This window comes from Pyricularia pennisetigena, chromosome 6 (genome assembly GCF_004337985.1).
Source record: "Pyricularia pennisetigena strain Br36 chromosome 6, whole genome shotgun sequence".
NCBI classification, from domain to species: Eukaryota; Fungi; Ascomycota; class Sordariomycetes; order Magnaporthales; family Pyriculariaceae; genus Pyricularia; species Pyricularia pennisetigena.
In genome coordinates, this window is record NC_043744.1 from 1,255,617 (window position 1) to 1,273,684 (window position 18,068).

At 52.4% G+C, this 18,068-nt stretch overlaps 6 protein-coding genes across 6 annotated transcripts; 2 read left to right on the plus strand and 4 right to left on the minus strand.

Annotated features, from left to right (window-relative positions):
- Nucleotides 1–19: 19 nt before the first annotated feature.
- On the minus strand, nt 20–1,903 carry PpBr36_04218 (uncharacterized protein; the record flags this gene model as incomplete). The annotated part of the gene is made up of 2 exons (XM_029891381.1): nt 20–1,663; nt 1,874–1,903. The coding sequence occupies 2 exons, from the start codon at nt 1,901–1,903 to the stop codon at nt 20–22; spliced, it is 1,674 nt and encodes a 557-aa protein (XP_029750212.1).
- A 2,074-nt stretch (nt 1,904–3,977) lies between these two features.
- PpBr36_04219 (uncharacterized protein) lies at nt 3,978–5,844 on the minus strand (the record flags this gene model as incomplete). The annotated part of the gene is made up of 4 exons (XM_029891382.1): nt 3,978–4,482; nt 4,592–5,381; nt 5,467–5,590; nt 5,698–5,844. 4 exons carry the CDS (start codon nt 5,842–5,844, stop codon nt 3,978–3,980), a joined length of 1,566 nt encoding a protein of 521 aa, XP_029750211.1.
- Nucleotides 5,845–6,685: 841 nt separating this feature from the next.
- Nucleotides 6,686–7,336, minus strand: PpBr36_04220 (uncharacterized protein; the record flags this gene model as incomplete). The annotated part of the gene is made up of 1 exon (XM_029891383.1): nt 6,686–7,336. The coding sequence occupies one exon, from the start codon at nt 7,334–7,336 to the stop codon at nt 6,686–6,688; it is 651 nt and encodes a 216-aa protein (XP_029750387.1).
- A 579-nt stretch (nt 7,337–7,915) lies between these two features.
- Nucleotides 7,916–9,421, minus strand: PpBr36_04221 (uncharacterized protein; the record flags this gene model as incomplete). The annotated part of the gene is made up of 1 exon (XM_029891384.1): nt 7,916–9,421. The coding sequence occupies one exon, from the start codon at nt 9,419–9,421 to the stop codon at nt 7,916–7,918; it is 1,506 nt and encodes a 501-aa protein (XP_029750388.1).
- A 1,543-nt stretch (nt 9,422–10,964) lies between these two features.
- PpBr36_04222 (uncharacterized protein) lies at nt 10,965–12,623 on the plus strand (the record flags this gene model as incomplete). The annotated part of the gene is made up of 1 exon (XM_029891385.1): nt 10,965–12,623. One exon carries the CDS (start codon nt 10,965–10,967, stop codon nt 12,621–12,623), a length of 1,659 nt encoding a protein of 552 aa, XP_029750385.1.
- Nucleotides 12,624–13,477: 854 nt separating this feature from the next.
- PpBr36_04223 (uncharacterized protein) lies at nt 13,478–14,243 on the plus strand (the record flags this gene model as incomplete). Its single annotated transcript, XM_029891386.1, has 4 exons — nt 13,478–13,763; nt 13,854–13,942; nt 14,065–14,118; nt 14,211–14,243. The coding sequence occupies 4 exons, from the start codon at nt 13,478–13,480 to the stop codon at nt 14,241–14,243; spliced, it is 462 nt and encodes a 153-aa protein (XP_029749452.1).
- Nucleotides 14,244–18,068: the final 3,825 nt, after the last annotated feature.

Below are 18,068 nucleotides of genomic sequence, written 5' to 3' on the forward strand. Positions count from 1 at the left end.
AACAGCAAGACTTTTGCTTTTAAATAAAAAGCCCGACGGGCACGGTAATCGGCGTCAGCGGCGGCGAGGGTGGCAAGGGCACCATATGCGGCTCGGCAGACTTGAACCACTCCTTCACCACCTCGCTCACTGGACCATTATTCCAGTCGGCTGCCGGGGCGGGCGCTCCAACGCCACCCTTCGCGCAACCAAACGCCGCACATTGCGTGAGAATTTTCAGGCTGGGCGAGAAACCTGCCGGGCGCGGTGGACGGGTTGTCGTCAACGCCGCCCTGACGGGCACCCTCGGGCGCTCTGACCCGCGTTGGGCCGCGGCCTTGCCATCCACCACGGGCGTCGACGCCGAGATCCATTGTGTATCTTGAAGGCTGAACTGGAAAGGCTTTGGCTCAGGCCGGGGCTGCGGTTGAGAGGCTGACGATGAGCTTGTTGTGTGGGATTCGAGATGCTGGGAGGGACTCGGCTGTCCCATAGAAAAGCGGAATATGGGCGGGGGTGTTGCAGGAGGTGACGGAATGGCTGTCACGGTAGACCGAGGGGCGGCTTGACCTGCTTTCTCAATGCGTGGCGGTTGGACCAGGGCATAGCGAGCCAGCAACTCCTCCGCAGTCGCCATTACACCATCCCTAGCAACACCATCAATCACGCCGACCCATACATCCCTCAGCGTGCCGTTCTCACCGTACGGATTTGCCACAGTAAGGAGCGTGGCCCAGCCATTGATAACCTGCTTCGCCCTCTCCCGCCCGACCTCGAACCACTCCCTGTGCGTTTTGTCGCACGGCCGGCACCAACGCTCGGCGCGCCACTCGCGCACCAGCTCGTAGTGGACCAGCGTCTCGGCGCGCTGGGCGTGCGGCATGGTCGCGGTGGCGTGCACGAGCCGCGGCTCATACCCGCACTTGCACCAGCTTTCCAGGCGACCCTGGACCGACTTTGCAGTCCAGCCGATCTTGACGTAACCCGGCGAGGATTCACGGTCAAAGGCGTATAGCCGGCCGGACTCAAGGTCCCGATCTTGGAGTGGTCGGCGGAACATGGAGGTGACCGTCTCCTTGGGCTCCTCGACGTGCCCACGGAACTCGGAGAGCGGGGCGGGGGGATTAGTGCTTGGGGTGGTGGAGTGTCCTGGAGCTCCAGAATCAGGGCGACTGCGGAGGTTATATCGTGTTGTGGCGGGGGTAGTCGTCGAGATGGAGCTGGTGGCGCTGGATGCTGGTGAATTGAGGCTGGGTGTGTTGATCGAAGGACTTGGCTGCTCCTGGGACAAATCTCGAGAACTTCTGCGTGTGTGGTGCCTGACCATTTCTTCTGCGTCTCTTTGTTGTATCTCGTCCTGCCACTTCATCGCCAGCGGCTCCAGATTCCCCCTGTCCTCGATTTGGTTCTGGTGCCGTGCTCCTGTCGGTTTGGGTCCACAGCAGTTGAGTCTTGCATACTCCTGGAGTTGATCTAGGTCGGGAACGTCGAGCATGGTGGTGAACCTTGTGTAAAGTTCACGCGCCCTGGTGTTCTCGCCAGGTGCCAGTTGACAATGCCATTTGCACCTGGTCCCTTTTCGCGTGATGTATATGCATCTTGTCTCCGACGTTGGGTCTAGCTCATAAAACGACACGAATTCGGAGGGATCAAGGTCCATAATAGCTTGCTGCTCTCTTTCTGACTGGCGGTAGACAGATGATACAAAGTTTGGAGTCGGTTTTTTTTTTTTTTTTTTTTTTTTTTTTTTTTTTTTTTTTTTTTTATCATCTACCGCGAGCTCCGATCCCTCCCTCGAAAAAAAGGGGAAATTAGTCTCTAGTTTATATATTGTTGTTCGCTCACACTTCAAAAAGACAATCAAGAGGAACAAAAAGAAAACAGCACGGCTGACGGCTTGGGGGCCACCAAGAATGAAAGCCATATTTTTAGCTTTGGGCATATATGGCTCTCCCCTCATTTGACGCAGAGGTTGCTGATGATTGCGCATTTTCTTGCTAGACGCATGCCAATGTTCAGCCGCACAAGGCATTCATCGGCAGCTACTTGGGCCCTCCCATCGCACAGCACCCAAGTAGACTGACTACTTTAATCAAACTGCTGTACTCTAACGTTTAAAAGAAGAAAATAAAACAATTTTAGCGCTCTGCGTCGCTGATCCATAGGAGAACAAGATATAAAAGCGCGTCTTTGCACTGTTCGACAATCTGGCAATCGATATGCTCAACAATTCGTCCAAATGCTGCTGAAATCATCCCTGCCTGTCGACACCCTTGGGATCAAACTCTTGGTACCTCGCCAAGCCGATTCCCCTCTGTATTGGCTCGCTTAACTAGCATGGAGAGCTGGGGGACTACTGACCATATCGCGCGGGGATGATCGCGCTCAAATTGTGGGAGTGGGCCATTGCACCGCCCCCAAACATCACATATCCCGCATCTCTTTGCCATGCGTCTCATGGGTGCGATGCCGCTGCCTGTCAAAAAAAAAACATTGTTATGCCAAACCCGTCCAGGCTGGCCTTGGGTTAACGAAAACGGTCCAGGACCAAAGCACCATCCACGCGGGTGTTCGGGGCGGAGGTGTAAGCCATCTTTGAGAGTGTACCGGCAAGAAATTTCAGGAGAAAGTGGCATATTTCGTTCTCATTTGTCGTTGATCGTTAGCGAGGTAGCTTTGCCTCTTGGAATTATCCCTGTATCTCTAAACATGAGTCGAGGAAGAGGAACGACTCGTCCTTTTTGTGCACCACTTGACTTGCAAGCTTAAAAATTGAACCTTTGAATTTTCAGGCGAACTTCCGAATTATATGCTGTAGCTGATAGGACGACCCTTGGTCGCGGCTCTCCCAACCTCCTTCCAAACCAGGACACTCCGAGGTGCGCAGTCACCACGCACGAAACAAACCAGATTTGCACCAAACTTTTTGAGGGGTACGTCGGCAGAGTTGAGATTCTACAAAGCCCAATCGCATCGTCAACAGATCAGTAACCACTCGGCATTTCCTACTGGATGGAGAATGACCCACCTATAGCCCATGTCGAACCGAATAACCGGGTTCTGACTGTTTTGGGGGGTGGGGGCTTGCCATGCATGGTCTTGGAGTTATCGAATTGTATCACGTTGTTAAGCGAACAGTTATGCTAGATTGGATTCCCACAGGGAAATCTGAGTGTGTTTATTGGGGGATACGGTTTGGACGGAGGACTGTTTTCCATATCTCAGGGTGGGTACAATAAAAGAGCACATTGGAATACAGCACGCTGTCAGCCACCAGGGCATCCTGTCTAGTTGGCTCTGGTAATTTGTAATCTTTTTTTTTTCTTTTTCTCTCAGAAATATTTACCCACTTCATTACCTACGGAAGGGCAAACATATCCATTATCAGACGTAACTAACAACACTTAACAGCTTCAACATGTCTGATAATAAACAATAACTCTTTTCCCCAGATAGGCCCAGGTTGCTAAGAGAACCGCCGCCCAATGCGCTGGTGTATTCCGTTGCACCCTCCATCAATATTTGTCTGAAGTCTTTACCGCTACACGGTTCAGGGTCCAAGCCGTAACCGATAAGATGCGTGGGAAGACAAGGATCGGCAGATACGAATCATTTGGCTTACCATCCTTCTCGTCTGTCATTGTTCCGAAAAGTGGGCGTCGCTTAGCAAATATGAGATGCAGGCAGACCTCACCACCTTGTGTCTCAGTTACATGATGAGTGGATTCATGGCAAGTGGATCTTGAACAAATTTTCGTACGCAGCCGTTTGTACCAGAGGCTGAAATCCTTTTCTTCTCTTCGTTTTTTTCTGCTTGTCGTCTCTGCATAGTAACCATCGTTTAAAGTATACAAAAAGAACCAAGATGTAAAATGAATGTACAAAGAAAAAAAAGAGAGAAAAAAAAAAAAGAAAACATATATAGACAGTTTGAAAAAAAAAGAAAAAAGTAAAAAAAAGAATTACAAGAATATACTGTCCCCATTTTTCCGCCAGTTTCATCTCTTTTCCCAACCATGAAGATTCTGATGGTAATCGTCCGAGGCCCCAGTCCCAATATTCCTCAACTCCACCGTCGAACCCCACGGCTGCTCCTTGGACACGGCAATCTCAGTCGTGACCTCTATGCCCTGGTGGTGGTCGCTTCCGCCGCCGGTCGAACTCTCCGCCTTGCCGGTCGCCGTCGTACCGGTGCGTTTCGCCGACGCGACAGCGGCAGAGTAAAAGGACCTGGGCCCCGAGGAGCCAAACGTGAGCACGCCGTCCGAGTTGGATCGGCCGGTTCTGGCGCCCGTGGTCGTGCTGAGGCCAAACAGCCGCTTGGTGCGGCGGACGATGCGCGCAAAGATGGCGCCGTGGCCCGGCATACAGGCGCACACGATGCCCGTGGCGAGCTCGATCTGCGTCCACTTGAGCACCTCGGTCTGGTTCCAGGTCAGCGAGTAGCTGCTGTTGATGTCGCGGCTGACGGGGACGCAGCGGATGGCGCTGACTATTGTGGTGCTGTTGTGTGTTTGTACATGTTAGCAGGCCCATACACTGGGGAGGGGGGGAATATGCACGAGGAATGACGGGAGAGAGAGAGAGAGGATAATAAAATAAAAGAACGCACAGAGTTCCCACGCAAAACATGCTCGCGATACCTATTTTTGTCCAAAACGAAACGCGCAGCGCGGGCAGTAGACACAGTGGAATGATCAAGATCCAGATGTCGAGCATAATGCTCACCAAACCGTGGGCCAACGGCACGGCCTTGCGGTTGATGCAGCTGCCCTGGGTGATGCCGTCCCAGCCCTTCCAAAAGTAGTACAGAGGCTTGCACTGGAAGCACACGACCAGGATAAAAGTCACGGTGGCGACCACGTTGACGACGTGCGTCCACATGAGCACGCCCGCCAGTGTCCAGCGGTCCCGGAGCCGGGAGGAGGGCCCACCGAGGGGCAGACCCCAGCGCTGCTGCGACGTGCAGCCGCTGCCGACAGCAAAGATGCGCGCAAACAGAAACAGGAACGAAGCCTTGAGCGACGCCGACGCCGCAAAATAGATGGGCTCACCGATGAACACCAGCAGGCCCTGAAGGTCGAGGTCCGAGGGCTCCGAGACCCAGGGCCCGTCGCCGAAGCCGTGACGGAGCGCCACCTCGGACATGGCCATGATGCCGACCATGAGAATGAAGGTGAGGCCGAGGAGGGTGTCGTCCCACCACAGTCCCCGGAAGCCGCGTGTGCTGGCGACCGAGGCGGGCGTGGAGCTGCTACGTATGGCCGTGGCGAGGCGGCCAAGAAATCTGATCAGGACGGCGAAAGCGCCCACTCCCGTGCAGGCCCATGCGATCTTTCGTAGTATCCGACCGTCTTGGGGAAAGGGTTCGTTGCATGCCACGCTTGTTGCGCGTCTTGATACTGTTGTGTAGGGGGTCGAAAGATTAGTCTTTTTGTTTGCATCTCTCCCGGATTTCTCAGTCAAGTTGAACGTCAGGGCACTTACAAATAACGTCCCAACCCGTGCACGAACCAAAAATACAGTCGAGCGTCTTGCCCGACTGAGGGGCGCAGAGGCATGCTTTGCGGGTTGCTGGGCATTCCGGGGGATACGTAGAGCTGCAGGCTAGCTGCAGGTGGAAGCGAGATAAGTTAGCATTCGGCACAGAGGCACATTCGCAGCCCCCTTGTCTTGAGATTGCCCCCCCCCCCCAGCCATGGGTAGGTAGGTACTTACAGCGCAGGACGGTAAAGTTTTGAGCAGCTGCAGCACGACGGCCTGGTCTTCGGCAGACGTATCCTGGGCCGCCACCGATGTGATGCACGCCAGCCAAAGCAACGACAACACAACGCCCTTGGCCCAGTTGGAAATCCCTGACCTCATCCTGGGTGGTTGTGGAGTTTTGGCTTTCGTTCTTGGTATTTTTTTTTTTTTTTTTTTTTTTTTTGTCAGTCACTGCATCCTCTCAAGTCACACAGCTGGCTCCGTTCGACCAAAGTAATGGATCGAATGTTCAGCGAGCCGGCGCAAAACGAAATGACAATGAAAAGATAGAAGAAACGAATATGTGACAGAGAAACCAGAAGAGGCAATCAGAACCAGAACAAGGACTTTGTCAGCGGGAGCTGATTGCGGACCCGACTGACTTATCAACAAACAGTCAGCAAAGTCCTTGACGCCCATCCAATGGAGCTTCGGGGTTCTCCCCAAGATCTCAACATGGTAACGGGCGCTCTTCCAAGATGGGCCCCAATTCGATTGGCGATCCGCAGTGGCTTGCCTCGCTTGACTCGACAGAAAAGTGATAGGAAGAATTGAAACCCACGGGCCTTCGCCCGTGCGCGACGCTTCTGGCAGCATGTCGCCGCCGATAATCATTTCTACGTGGGGCGACGAGGGTCGCGGGGTTGTATGGAGTTGCTTTTTCGTTTCGTCACGAGTTGAATTTTTCATGTACCGCACACGTGGGGATCCACGATGGGAACTGGGGGTCCAATAAAGGCCCCCAATGATAACGTGCTACCAAGGCTTGCGAAGTTGAAAGTTATTAAAATAACATTGAGTTTGACACCAATGCCACGCTTGAAGGATCGGGTTGCTAGAATTCTAGTCTACATGGTGGAGCGAGTAAGTTCCCACACCGGAGCTTTTTTTTTTTTTTTTTGTGCTAGTGGTGTTCGGCACATACCAGTGTGGGACCACATCTCCGTACCAATTTGCGCCTTTATGCCCTGTTCGGCTCTGCAAAGTTCTTTCCCTGCGGCATCGAAGACGCATCCTTCTCCTTTGGAGTCCCGGTCTTGGCGCCGCTGCCGGCAGGCGAAAACGACGCGCGCTGCTCCCGCTCCTTTTGCGAGATGGGCTTGTCCTCCTTGAGCGACTGCGCGCCGCCGTCCTTGGGCGACTGACCCGACTTGGCCCATGCTGTGCCTTGGCTCTCATTCTTCGGCCTGCCCTCCATCTTGTTGCTTCCCTCCTCCCCACTGTTGGAGGATGACAAAGAAGATGACGAGCCCTTGCCGGTCCCGCCTCCACCGAGGCCTGCCGTCTTGGAATCGCCTGCCGCATCCTCCAGCACCGCCCCCTGCGACTTTTCGCCCGTGCGTTCCTTATCAGGGTTCCGCTTGCTGCGCACGTCCGAGGCGGACGAGAAGATGCGCGTGTCTTTTGTGTCGTGCTGCATGTCGCCTTGGTTCCGTGCAGCAGGGCCGCCGGTGCCAGCTATCTGTTGCATCGTGCTCGAGACTTTGACGTTGCCATCGTCGCGACTCTTGGGTTGCTGTCGTCCGCCAGCCGTCTGCCAGTATAGGCCGCCTCCAAAAACTGTAAAAGCACCCAGTGCAAGAGGGATGCGGGATCTTGCTGCCGATGCCATTTTGTGGTCTGATTTGTCGAGAATTCCTTCTAGGAATTGATTGATGAATCCGTCTTGGCTTGCAATCGCAGCTAGTTAATTGAGCATCAAAATTAGGTTAAATGGCCGACAATGAATTGAACGAATTGGCGGAAGCGGCAGGTTCTCGATTTTATTTCATCTAGCGCATCCAAAAGTGGTGATATCATAATTGCCCGTTGACTGTTTGTTTGTACGTCTCGGCATGTCATAGTGATGACATGACATCATTGATGTTGGGATTAGACGCCCCTGAGACGCAGTTGAACGCATGCAAGGTGCGCATCGCGCCAAAGCATCCAATTCTAGCAGTAAAACCAAGACAAGGCGTTTCCCGTCGTATGTTTCTTCTCCCCAATAAACTGTCTGGCAATCCAAAATCGGTAGGAATCGACTGAGATTGCATCCCCACGCCTTGGCGATCATCCGCACATTTGCCTGTTTTTTTTTTTTCTTTTCTTTTGGTTTTTTTTTTTTTTTTTTTTTTTTCGATTAGATCATTTTGGGGTGTGGGCCGAGCTTGTCTTGGACCCCTAAGGACCCGTGCTCGCCGTGCTCATTTCATATCTTTGCAAACACTGTCGGTACTGTGCCTCCCATTTCCACCAGCGTGCTCTTGTTCTGAACCCATGCGTCCAGGCCCTTGTGGCCATTTTCGACACCGATGCCGCTCTGCTTCCACCCGCCGACGGCCATCTCGGCCGGCGACTCGCCCCACGTGTTGATCCATGTTATGCCCGCCTCGAGCTGCGCGATGACCTGGTGGCACTGGTTCAGGTCCCTGCCAAAAACACCCGCGGCCAAGCCCAGCTCGGTCGCATTGGCTCGCTGGACGACTTCCTCCAGTGTGTCATAGGTCAAAATCGACATGACGGGCCCAAATATCTCCTCCTTGACGATGCGCATGTCGTCTGTGCAGTCCGTAAAGACGGTTGGCTCGATCCAGAATCCCGCGCTGAGCTCCTTGGGAACGCCACGCGGCTGGCCGGTGCCGCCGCACAGCAGCCGGGCCTTGTCCTGCTCGATGCCGTGCCTTACGTAGCTCACCACCTTTTCGTAGTGCACCTTGCTGCTCAGCGGACCAAAGTTGGTGTTTGGGTCAAAGAGGTCGCCGGCCCTGACGTGCGCGACCTTTTCCAGCACGGCGCGCTCAAACTCCTCCTTGAGCGCCCTGGGCACAAACACCCTCGTCCCGTTGGTGCAGACCTGACCCGAGCTGTAAAAGTTTGCCATCATGGCGCCGTCGGCGGCCTGCGAGACGTCGGCGTCGGGCAGCACCACGAGCGCGCTCTTGCCCCCGAGCTCCATCGTCACCGACTTGAGCCCGCCCGCCGCCGTGCCCGCGACCTTGCGACCCGTGCTGACCTGGCCCGTGAAGCTGACCTTGGCGATCTTGGGGTGCGACGACAACTGGGCGCCGACCTCGCCGGCGCCGTAGACCACGTTGAAGACGCCGGGTGGCACACCCGCCTCGGCGTAAATGTCGGCCAGGTACTGCGCGTGCAGTGGCGTGTACTCGCTGGGCTTGTAGACCAGGGTGTTGCCCGCGGCCAGGCACGGCGCCGACTTCCACAGCGCGATCTGGATGGGGTAGTTCCAGGCCCCGATGGCGGCGCACGCGCCCAGCGGCTCCTTGCTGGTGTAGACCCAGGCGCCGGGCCTGAGGCGGAACGACTCGCCGTTGAGCCCGCCCGACGCGACGAGGTTGGCGTAGTAGGCGAGGACGTCGGCACCCGTGACGACGTCGACCGCCTGGGTTTCGGAGAAGGCCTTGCCGGTGTCGAGGGTCTCGACGCGGGCGAGGGCGTCGTTGCGCTCGCGGAGGATGGCGACGGCGCGCTGCAGGATCTGCGCGCGCTCCGGGGCGGGAGTGCTCGACCAGGCGGGGAACGCGGCGCGGGCGGCGTCGACGGCGGCATCTACCGAGGCCCGCGACGAGGTGTGGATCGTGGCGAGCGGCTGGGCGGTCGCTGGATTGACGGTGGTGAAAGTGCCCGGGCTGTCCGGGCTCGGCTGCACCTTGCCGGCGAAAAAGGTGTGCCGGTCCTTCTCGGGTGCCGATGCCATGGCTGTGGTTTTATGGTTGATTGGCTTGATTTCTTGTTTGATTTTTTTACCTGGTTTTGGCTTTCGATCTCTGATTCTCGTTGGGATCGGATAAGGATCGGAGGGTATTGTGATGAATTAAATGCACCGTGGGCAATTAGTTTACTGGGACATTAACAGAGGTGGGTGACGTGACGAGTAGAGAAATGCCGCGGCAGGCAAGATAGCGAGGGATCCCTGCAACAACCTGAACAATTGACGGCAGCTCCAGTGCTCGCTTGCCCACTGTTACGACGTACTCGCTTCTCTGTTGGTTCGACGAGACCAAGGAAGAAGCGAAAACATCGACTCCAAGAACATGGAAGAGAAGGTCGGTTCCAGGGGTGTAAAAATGGATACGTGAGATCGCGTGGGGAGGGTAAATTAATAGCAGTTCGAGGATTAAGTCTTGTTTCCTCTCATGACTTTTTTTTTTTTTTTTTTTTTTTTTTTGGGCCCTTCTCACTCACTCATTGACCTTTCAAACGTTCAGTTCTTACACAGTATTGGGACATAGCGGGGAACAGTGATCATGGTCCCTGTAGTCGGAACCAGTTGCCGGGGCTCTTACGTCATTATAGAGGGTCTGTGTTGGGGGGGCACGAGTCAGTTTGTCTCGGTAACACAGCTAACCTGCGGATAAAAACCGTTGGATTATGGACAGAAAAACGGGCAAGACAAAAGAAGAAGAAAAAAAATTTGACAGAGGCATTGGAGAATTGGAGTTGGTAGTAGTAAATTCTTTGATTGGTTGATTAGTTATCGTCTGACCTAGCGCATAGGGCGGGCTTGGCTGCAAGAGGCACGCACACAGTTCCAACGTTGGAGAAAAGCAGATGATCAACCTGGAACAAACCTTACCGTGGATGGTGCAGTTGCTTACCGAGGGGATCCTGCGTCTGCAGATAACGAAGTCGGAAAGGGACAAATAGAATCAAAAAGGACAGCCTTCAGCCCTCCCCGCTTGATTTGTAGTTATCATGTTGCGTTGCTCACTATCCATCAATCTCTGCAATCTCCATCTCCTCTTGAGTCCTCATGATACGTCATAAAATAGTAGGTACCACTCAAGTCTCGGCTTGATTGCAAAAAACCGAGAAGCGTAAACGCGATTCATTCCCTCTCCCCTGCGGCATGATACCGCTGCTAGGAGCCCGCAAAAGCGGAGCAACCACGTAAGGCGTTGATTCAGGTGGGACAGGGAGCTTATTGTGAATAGTTCCAACCGCCGGGATTTTTCTCCAATCAAGGCAGCTCGAGGCCAGCATTGTTTGGCCGCTTATACATAATTGCACCCTTCCCAACCGGACGGTTGAGGCTACATGTAAAAGATTGATCTTCTAGATAGCCAAGCTTCCCTCCCCACCTTTTTTTTTTTTTTTTTTCTGCGCTTCTTTTTTTTTTCAAGTCTTGGTCTTAAGACTCGTTCTTGACCTTCAACCTGCTTTCCTACCTCCTCCCTCCCTCTCTCTCACTCACGCTTACATTCACACGCACGTAGTCAGTCCTACCATCAACATTCAACATGACGACCACGTATATCCCCGAGTCGGCAACCGACCAGTTCGACTATGTCATCGTCGGAGGTGGCACCGCCGGCTGCGTCATTGCCTCGCGACTTGCTGAGAACCTGCCGGACAAGAAGATCATCGTGGTCGAGGCCGGCCCTAGCGACTTTATGGACGACAGGGTCCTCAAGCTGGACCAGTGGTTGGCCCTGCTGGGCGGCGAGCTGGACCACGACTACGGCACAACGGAGCAGCCCATGGGCAACTCGTACATCCGCCACTCCCGCGCCAAGGTGCTCGGCGGCTGCTCATCGCACAATACTCTGATTTCCTTCAGGCCGTTCGAGTACGACATGAAGATCTGGGAGTCGTTTGGTGTACGCGGTTGGGACTTTGCTACCATGATGCGCATGATGAACAAACTGCGCAACACGGTCCAGCCCGTCCACGCCCGTCACCGCAACCAGCTCTGCCTGGACTGGATCGACTCGTGCAGCACCGCCATGAAGATCCCCGTCATCGAGGACTTCAACAAGGAGATCACCCAGACCGGCTCCCTCAAGCAGGGCGTCGGTTTCTTCAACGTGTCCTACAACCCCGACGACGGCCGCCGCTCGAGCGCCTCGGTCGCCTACATCCACCCCATCCTCCGCGGCGAGGAGCACCGCCCGAACCTCACCATCCTCACCAACGCCTGGGTCGACCGCATCAACGTCCGCGGCAGCGACGTGTCCGGCATCTCCCTCACGCTCCGCGACGGCTCCAAGCGGACCCTCAACGCCCGCGCCGAGACCATCCTGTCCGCCGGCGCCGTCGACACCCCGCGCCTGATGCTCCTGTCAGGTCTCGGACCCAAGGACCAGCTGACGGCTCTCGGCATCCCCGTCGTCCGCGACATGCCAGGCGTCGGCGAGAACCTCATCGACCACCCCGAGAGCATCATCATGTGGGAGCTCAACAAGCCCGTGCCCAAGGGCCAGACCACCATGGACTCGGACGCCGGCATCTTCCTCCGCCGCGAGCCGCCCAACGCCGCCGGCAAGAAGGCGACGCCGACCAACCCCAAGGCCATCCCCGATGGCGACATCGCCGACGTCATGATGCACTGCTACCAGATCCCCTTCACGCTCAACACCGCGAGGCTCGGCTACCCGGAGCCGGCCGACGGCTACGCCTTTTGCATGACGCCCAACATCCCGCGCCCGAGGTCCCGCGGCCGGCTGTACCTGACGTCGGCGGACCCCAAAGTCAAGCCGGCGCTCGACTTCCGCTACTTCACGGACCCGGAGGGCTACGACGCCGCGACGCTCGTGCACGGCATCAAGATGGCCCGCGAGGTGGCCAAGCAGGCGCCTTTCAGGGACTGGATCAAGGCCGAGGTGGCCCCGGGCCCCAAGGTCCAGACCGACGAGGAGATCAGCAAGTACGCGCGCAGCGTGGCGCACACCGTCTACCACCCTGCCGGCACGACGCGCATGGGTGACGTCAAGAACGACCCCATGGCCGTCGTCGACTCGGACCTGCGCCTGCGCGGGCTCAACAAGATCCGCATCGCCGATGCCGGCGTCTTCCCCACCATCCCGACCATCAACCCCATGCTGACCGTGTTGGGCATCGGTGAGAGGTGCGCCGAGATGGTTGTTGCCGACGCCGCCAAGCCGCAGGCCAGGTTGTAGAAGAATTGGGATAGATGGAGATATTAGACGCGAGATTTTTTGACCGAAAAAAAAAACTTGATGATGGTGCGATTTTGGAATTTTATGGCATAACTGGAAGTTTGGGCGTTTGATATCCGGAAGCCGCTAGTTTTGAATACCTTTTTTTTTTCTCCTCTCGATATATATCTAGACATGTGTGTATAAGTCAATGAATCCAATCATCTACGTCGACTGAGGGAGGGTTGTGTCCTGCTCATCGTGTCGAGGATTTCCGTCACCAAGCCTCACACGACTTTGCATTGGTGGAGGTTAAAATCAGAGTGCTAAAGAAAAGAAGGCGCTGCCGCTAACTGCGTGCCGCCTCAACCGCCTAATTCGACTACCGACTGCTAGTAGGCGCGTTTGACGTCTGATGGTCAGGTCAGACGACTGAGCGCTAAATCTGCGCGTGGTAGCCAAGCTTACCAATGAAAAAAAAAAAAAAAAAAAAAGAATTCCCATTAAAATAGGAGTACAAGGTATCAAAGACCACGGTGAGTGTTCTTTGTGTTCTTTGTCTTCAGACTAACGTGTTTACCTTACCAACTAATCTAGCGCCGCATTCCTACATGTACCAAACATGCTGAACTCCAAAGATCCTGCCATCGTGTGCTTCCAAACAAACGATGCACAGTAGCGATCCACCTCAAAAGCGGAGACCATCCGATCTCCGAGCTCACCCGTGATTTGCCAATGTCGCTGACGTAATCTCAGCGATGATCAAAGATGCCGACAAAAACCCAGACAAACCACAAGCGATCGAAGACGCCATCCGTCTATTTGTCTGTAACAAGATCACCACTCAAAAACACCACACAAAGAACATCCCGATCATGGCCTTTTCACGTACCCTCATCCCCGCCGGCCGGGCAGTCCTGACCAGGGCCACCGCCAACATGGTCCCGCGCCAGTTTGCAGCGCAGTCGCTGCGTCGGTACGCGTCAATCGGGGACTCGCAACCGCCGCGCTCGCCCTTCGACGGCGACGACAAGGAAAAGGCCGACCTAGTGAATAAGCTCAGGTCCGACCCGTGGGTCAAGGAGGCGACGGGCAAGATTGCGCAGAACCCGGAGGCGGTCAAGGCTATTATGGAGTTTGAGCAGATTCTCAAGGCCAAGGGTGGGTTTCTTTCTTTCTTTTGTTTTTTTCCTCTCGTCTTCCGGAGGACTTGAAGACAGTCAATCGATTTTGCTGACATTTCCACCGTAGGCTTTGACTTTCGTGCTGGCCAGCAGCCGTCCAAGCTGCAGATGATGAAGCTCATGCTTGACAAGGACTTCAGACAGGCGATGCTCAAGGTCAGTACAAACATGCCTCACATTGCTTGATTCTTAGATTCTTAACCGGCTACCCAAAATCTTTTCTTGCATCTGCCGGAAATGATGGTGAGAATGGTTTACTAACGACTTTTCTGATACAGCTTGCTGAGGAGATGCAGAAAGCGGGAATAGATGGAAACAGCCCGCAAATGAAGGTTAGTGTATCTGATTAGTACCAGCATGTTGGGTTCTTTTTTTGAAGTGATGCGCAAGAGACGACTACTAATGCGAAATCGACTTGAGTTAGGAGATGATGAAGCGCATGGGCCTGGGCCAATAAAGCTACCTTCAAATGTCTTTAATATGTAATAATATATAGCAAAATTGAAATAAAGTGATACTAGCACTCTACCCTCTTGCTTTATTCTTCAGGCTTCCCCCTTTTCTTTCTGCTTAACACCATGCCTTCGGATTGGTGGGCTTTTGACCCTCAACAGGGCATAATCTAGGTAGCGCCTGAACCTGAACTCTAGGAAGAAAGCAAGAGAATTGATTCCCGGAGACGTGATCACTGATAGTAATGCTAATTGCCGAGCTTGTATTGCGTCTTCCGCATTTTTTCAGTGTTTAGCAACCTTGTATCGAATAGGATGCTAATCAGTTGGCTCCGTCGCGCTAAGCTTGTTATTGTATAGCCAAGAGGTCAAGGGGCATGCCTTGATCCGTATGTTGCATGCAGGAGTCGATAGATCATCATGTCGTATAGCTTGGACACGAGCGTCACCTTCTATCCAAAAGTCAAAGACCGAGATCGATTGACGGCAGAAAATACGATCCCCTATGCAACCATTGCAATGTATCTACTTGGACCGGCTGAAACTCCGGACGCCATGGTAGAAACAAACCCCCATGTAATTCTAATCCTGTAATGGTGTGATCTTATATCCAACCATGGCATTTCCCGAGTTTTCCCCCAGTGGCAAGTATCCAAGGGTCATGCTCATGTCCGCGTTCTTACGGTTACCGACTGGGGTAGTTGAGGCAAATATAGAGAGAGCCTGTCTTAGCAGGCGCTACGCCGCTCAGAGACGAGGCAGTTTTGACAGTGTATTTGGAGGGAGTGCGGAAATGAGACGGAGGGAGAAGTTAGCGGGCTTATTGATGAAAATCGCGATAACAAGGTTACTGAATGGCGGCGAAGATGTTTTGTGCATTTGCATGATTTGCATCCAGGCCACCCCCGGTCATGGCCTTGTAGTCCTTGACGACAACGTTGAAGCAGTCTCGCGACCCATAATATCATCGAACGTCGCGTAGTCGTATCTCGCAGTACCAAGAGGAGACTGGTCCTCGCACTCTGTTTTTGTCGCAAGGATCACCAGCCGTGTCCCTCACTAGATCTAGTACAAAATGTGCTCTACTGTGAAAAAAGTTCCATGCCTACCTGGTACCTCGGAAATCCACGAATCTTGATAGGCTAGTCCAAGATCGCCAGCGTAGTTGTATTTCCTCCGTTACAGAGGGTGCCTTGACTTTGAGTACAGAATCGCGCCCGTGCACTTTTTATTGCTTGTGGAAGGTGTCGTAAGCAGAAACGGGGGTGTCATAATGTCATTCCGCTGGCTGGACTTGACGGTATCTGAATTGGACATTCGTCTCCATAATTTGAGCGGGATGTGAAACGAGCATCAAGGAGGACCGTGAGGGGAAGCGGAAACATTCAAGGAAACAGAACCCAATATTTACAAAGTCGTACCAATTCTTGCAGAGAGCATTGCTGTGGATCATTGAATAACCAGATAGTTAAGCCAAGTTGCCTAGGGTACCTATCTCCAGGATTGTTCAGTTGGTATGATTGGTGTATCGGTCCAGTCTTTTCATCACCATCGTGATTAAAACTGATTATTTGAAACATGATAGAACCAAGCTTTCATTTTACCTACATTTTTTGACCTACTGCTACTCACTTCTCTTCAAACCACCTAGCTCTGCTCGTCATCAAATGTGTTAGAAGGTATTCTAATTCCAATTTTGTACAATGGTAGTACAACAAGTTGACCATGTCGTTATTGATTGAGGAGTAATAAGATCACAGTTACGAAGTAATATATTCTATTTCTTGGATCTAATGTACTCGATTTCTTGGAGAATGCACCAGCTCAGATTCCACTACTATGTCCGCCCAAGAGAGATCGATGATCAAATCACGGTCCCGTCTACCTTTACCAGTGGCATGATTGGAAGTTGTCCTACATTTGCGACCGCGGTGATTGGTTCGACTTTGTCTATGAGATTCCTATTGGTGGTACAAAGGAACTATCCGAGATGTGCAGGTTGTTGGCTGTGTCATGGGCCTTGTTAGCTTGGATGGATACCAAGCTCTGCCGGTTTTTCAATCAGCTCTTTTTGCAAGAAATATAGAGAAAGGAGTTTGGAACCGACGCCGCCATATTGCAATTATAAAACAGTTTTACGGAATAACAACTGACAGAGGTATCAGAGATAAACGAACCCTATCAGCCCATTTGATAATGCATGGCCAATGTCATGTTGTTAACGACCCTAAGCTGCCCTTTTCGTTCCGGGCAATGTGATAGCACTGCGGACCCCTTAAAGTAAAATGACGCTTATTGGAATCTCTGCCAGAAAGAAGCACTTCCTTCTCCATGAATACAAAGAACCGAACAGTATCAAATCACATGAGAGTGTTTGTTCATGGCAGGATGCCGGAATCCAATCTTTATCGAGAAATCTCTTTTCCTCTAGTCCCAGTGGCTTTAATCTTCCACTTATGTTCCCCTAGCCCGCGGGTCAGGCAGCACTCAAACAACGACTCATCTCTAGACTCGTCTAGTTTTATCAAGTTCTTGTCCGTCGTCTTATTAGATACACAGGCTGAAATCTAAAGCTGTAGAACACAGGCTCTCCTCGTTACTGAGATCCCGACTGTCTTTGTTGCCTAGTAGGCACATCAAACAGTATTTTAATCATCCAGTGGCCTTGTAACTGTTTTCCCTCTGTCGATCCGCAATGAAGAAAGCGGACATCATCACAACAAAAAGAATATAGTAACGGTATTTCCACAAGTTCTCCCTGAAGACCCATGGCCGAAACGGCCACAGTTTATCGACCACCTTCTCGAAACCCAGCTGGCCTATCCACCCTTGTAGAATATGTATACATTGACTTTATTGCATAAATCCCAAGTTTCAAAGCTCTCTACCAAAACCTGCCTCTATTTTCCTGGTGAAACTTGGATTCACCCGACTTGAAGTCTGTACTCTGTACATTAGAAATTCATATCCCTTCTCCAACTTTTGTTTTTCACCTTGGGCAACTTTCCAATTACAGTCGCCGTCTGTTTTAACAACCAAGGGTATAGAGTTAAATCTTCCACCTCCATAAGAAAGGTGATGCCTGGGGCTGGGACGGCCTGTAGTCTCTCCCCATACCGTTTGAGTGGACGACCATTTGCGGATTTGTGCGTCGCACCCTACTGTAGTTTGAAATTCCAATAAGCGGCACCTTCGAGAAAGTACTATGGTGGTAGGGCTAGAAACTCTCCCCCAACAGTGGTGGCAAATCTGCAACCATGGGGGACTTTGATTTTTTCTTCCGTTTTTGGTAACAAATTTTACTATGTAATAAGACAAAAAAACTCGCGCGTTTTCATTGCGCTTTGCTAACATGTTTAATTGTAATAGTGTTTTTGATTAGCTTGTGTGAATAATATTACAATTGGGATGAACTATTGTGTTACAATAATAATCAAAATACAATTTCAATTATAATTTTGAGTTTCAAAATGGTTAAATCAGTTAACACATATTAAATAGCTAAAGTATCTGCACAAAAGTGCGCGACGTATCTGAGGGCCGGATGCACCACAATTTAGGTTGCATGTCGGAAGTTGTATTGACAAATGCATTGTAACAGGAGGGCTTTAAGCTTGTTCCCACAGTAAGTCCCGCCTTCTGGTAACTTATTGCCCCATTGTGAAGCCATGGCACCAGCTGAGAATAAATGCAGGGAAAAGGTGCCTATGCTCAACAGCTTACAAAGTTGCATTACTTGATAATTAAGGAGATATATATATATATATATATATTTTTAGGAATGAAAAATGAGCATGCGGTGTTTGGAGCAGCTTTATAGCCTAGCAAGT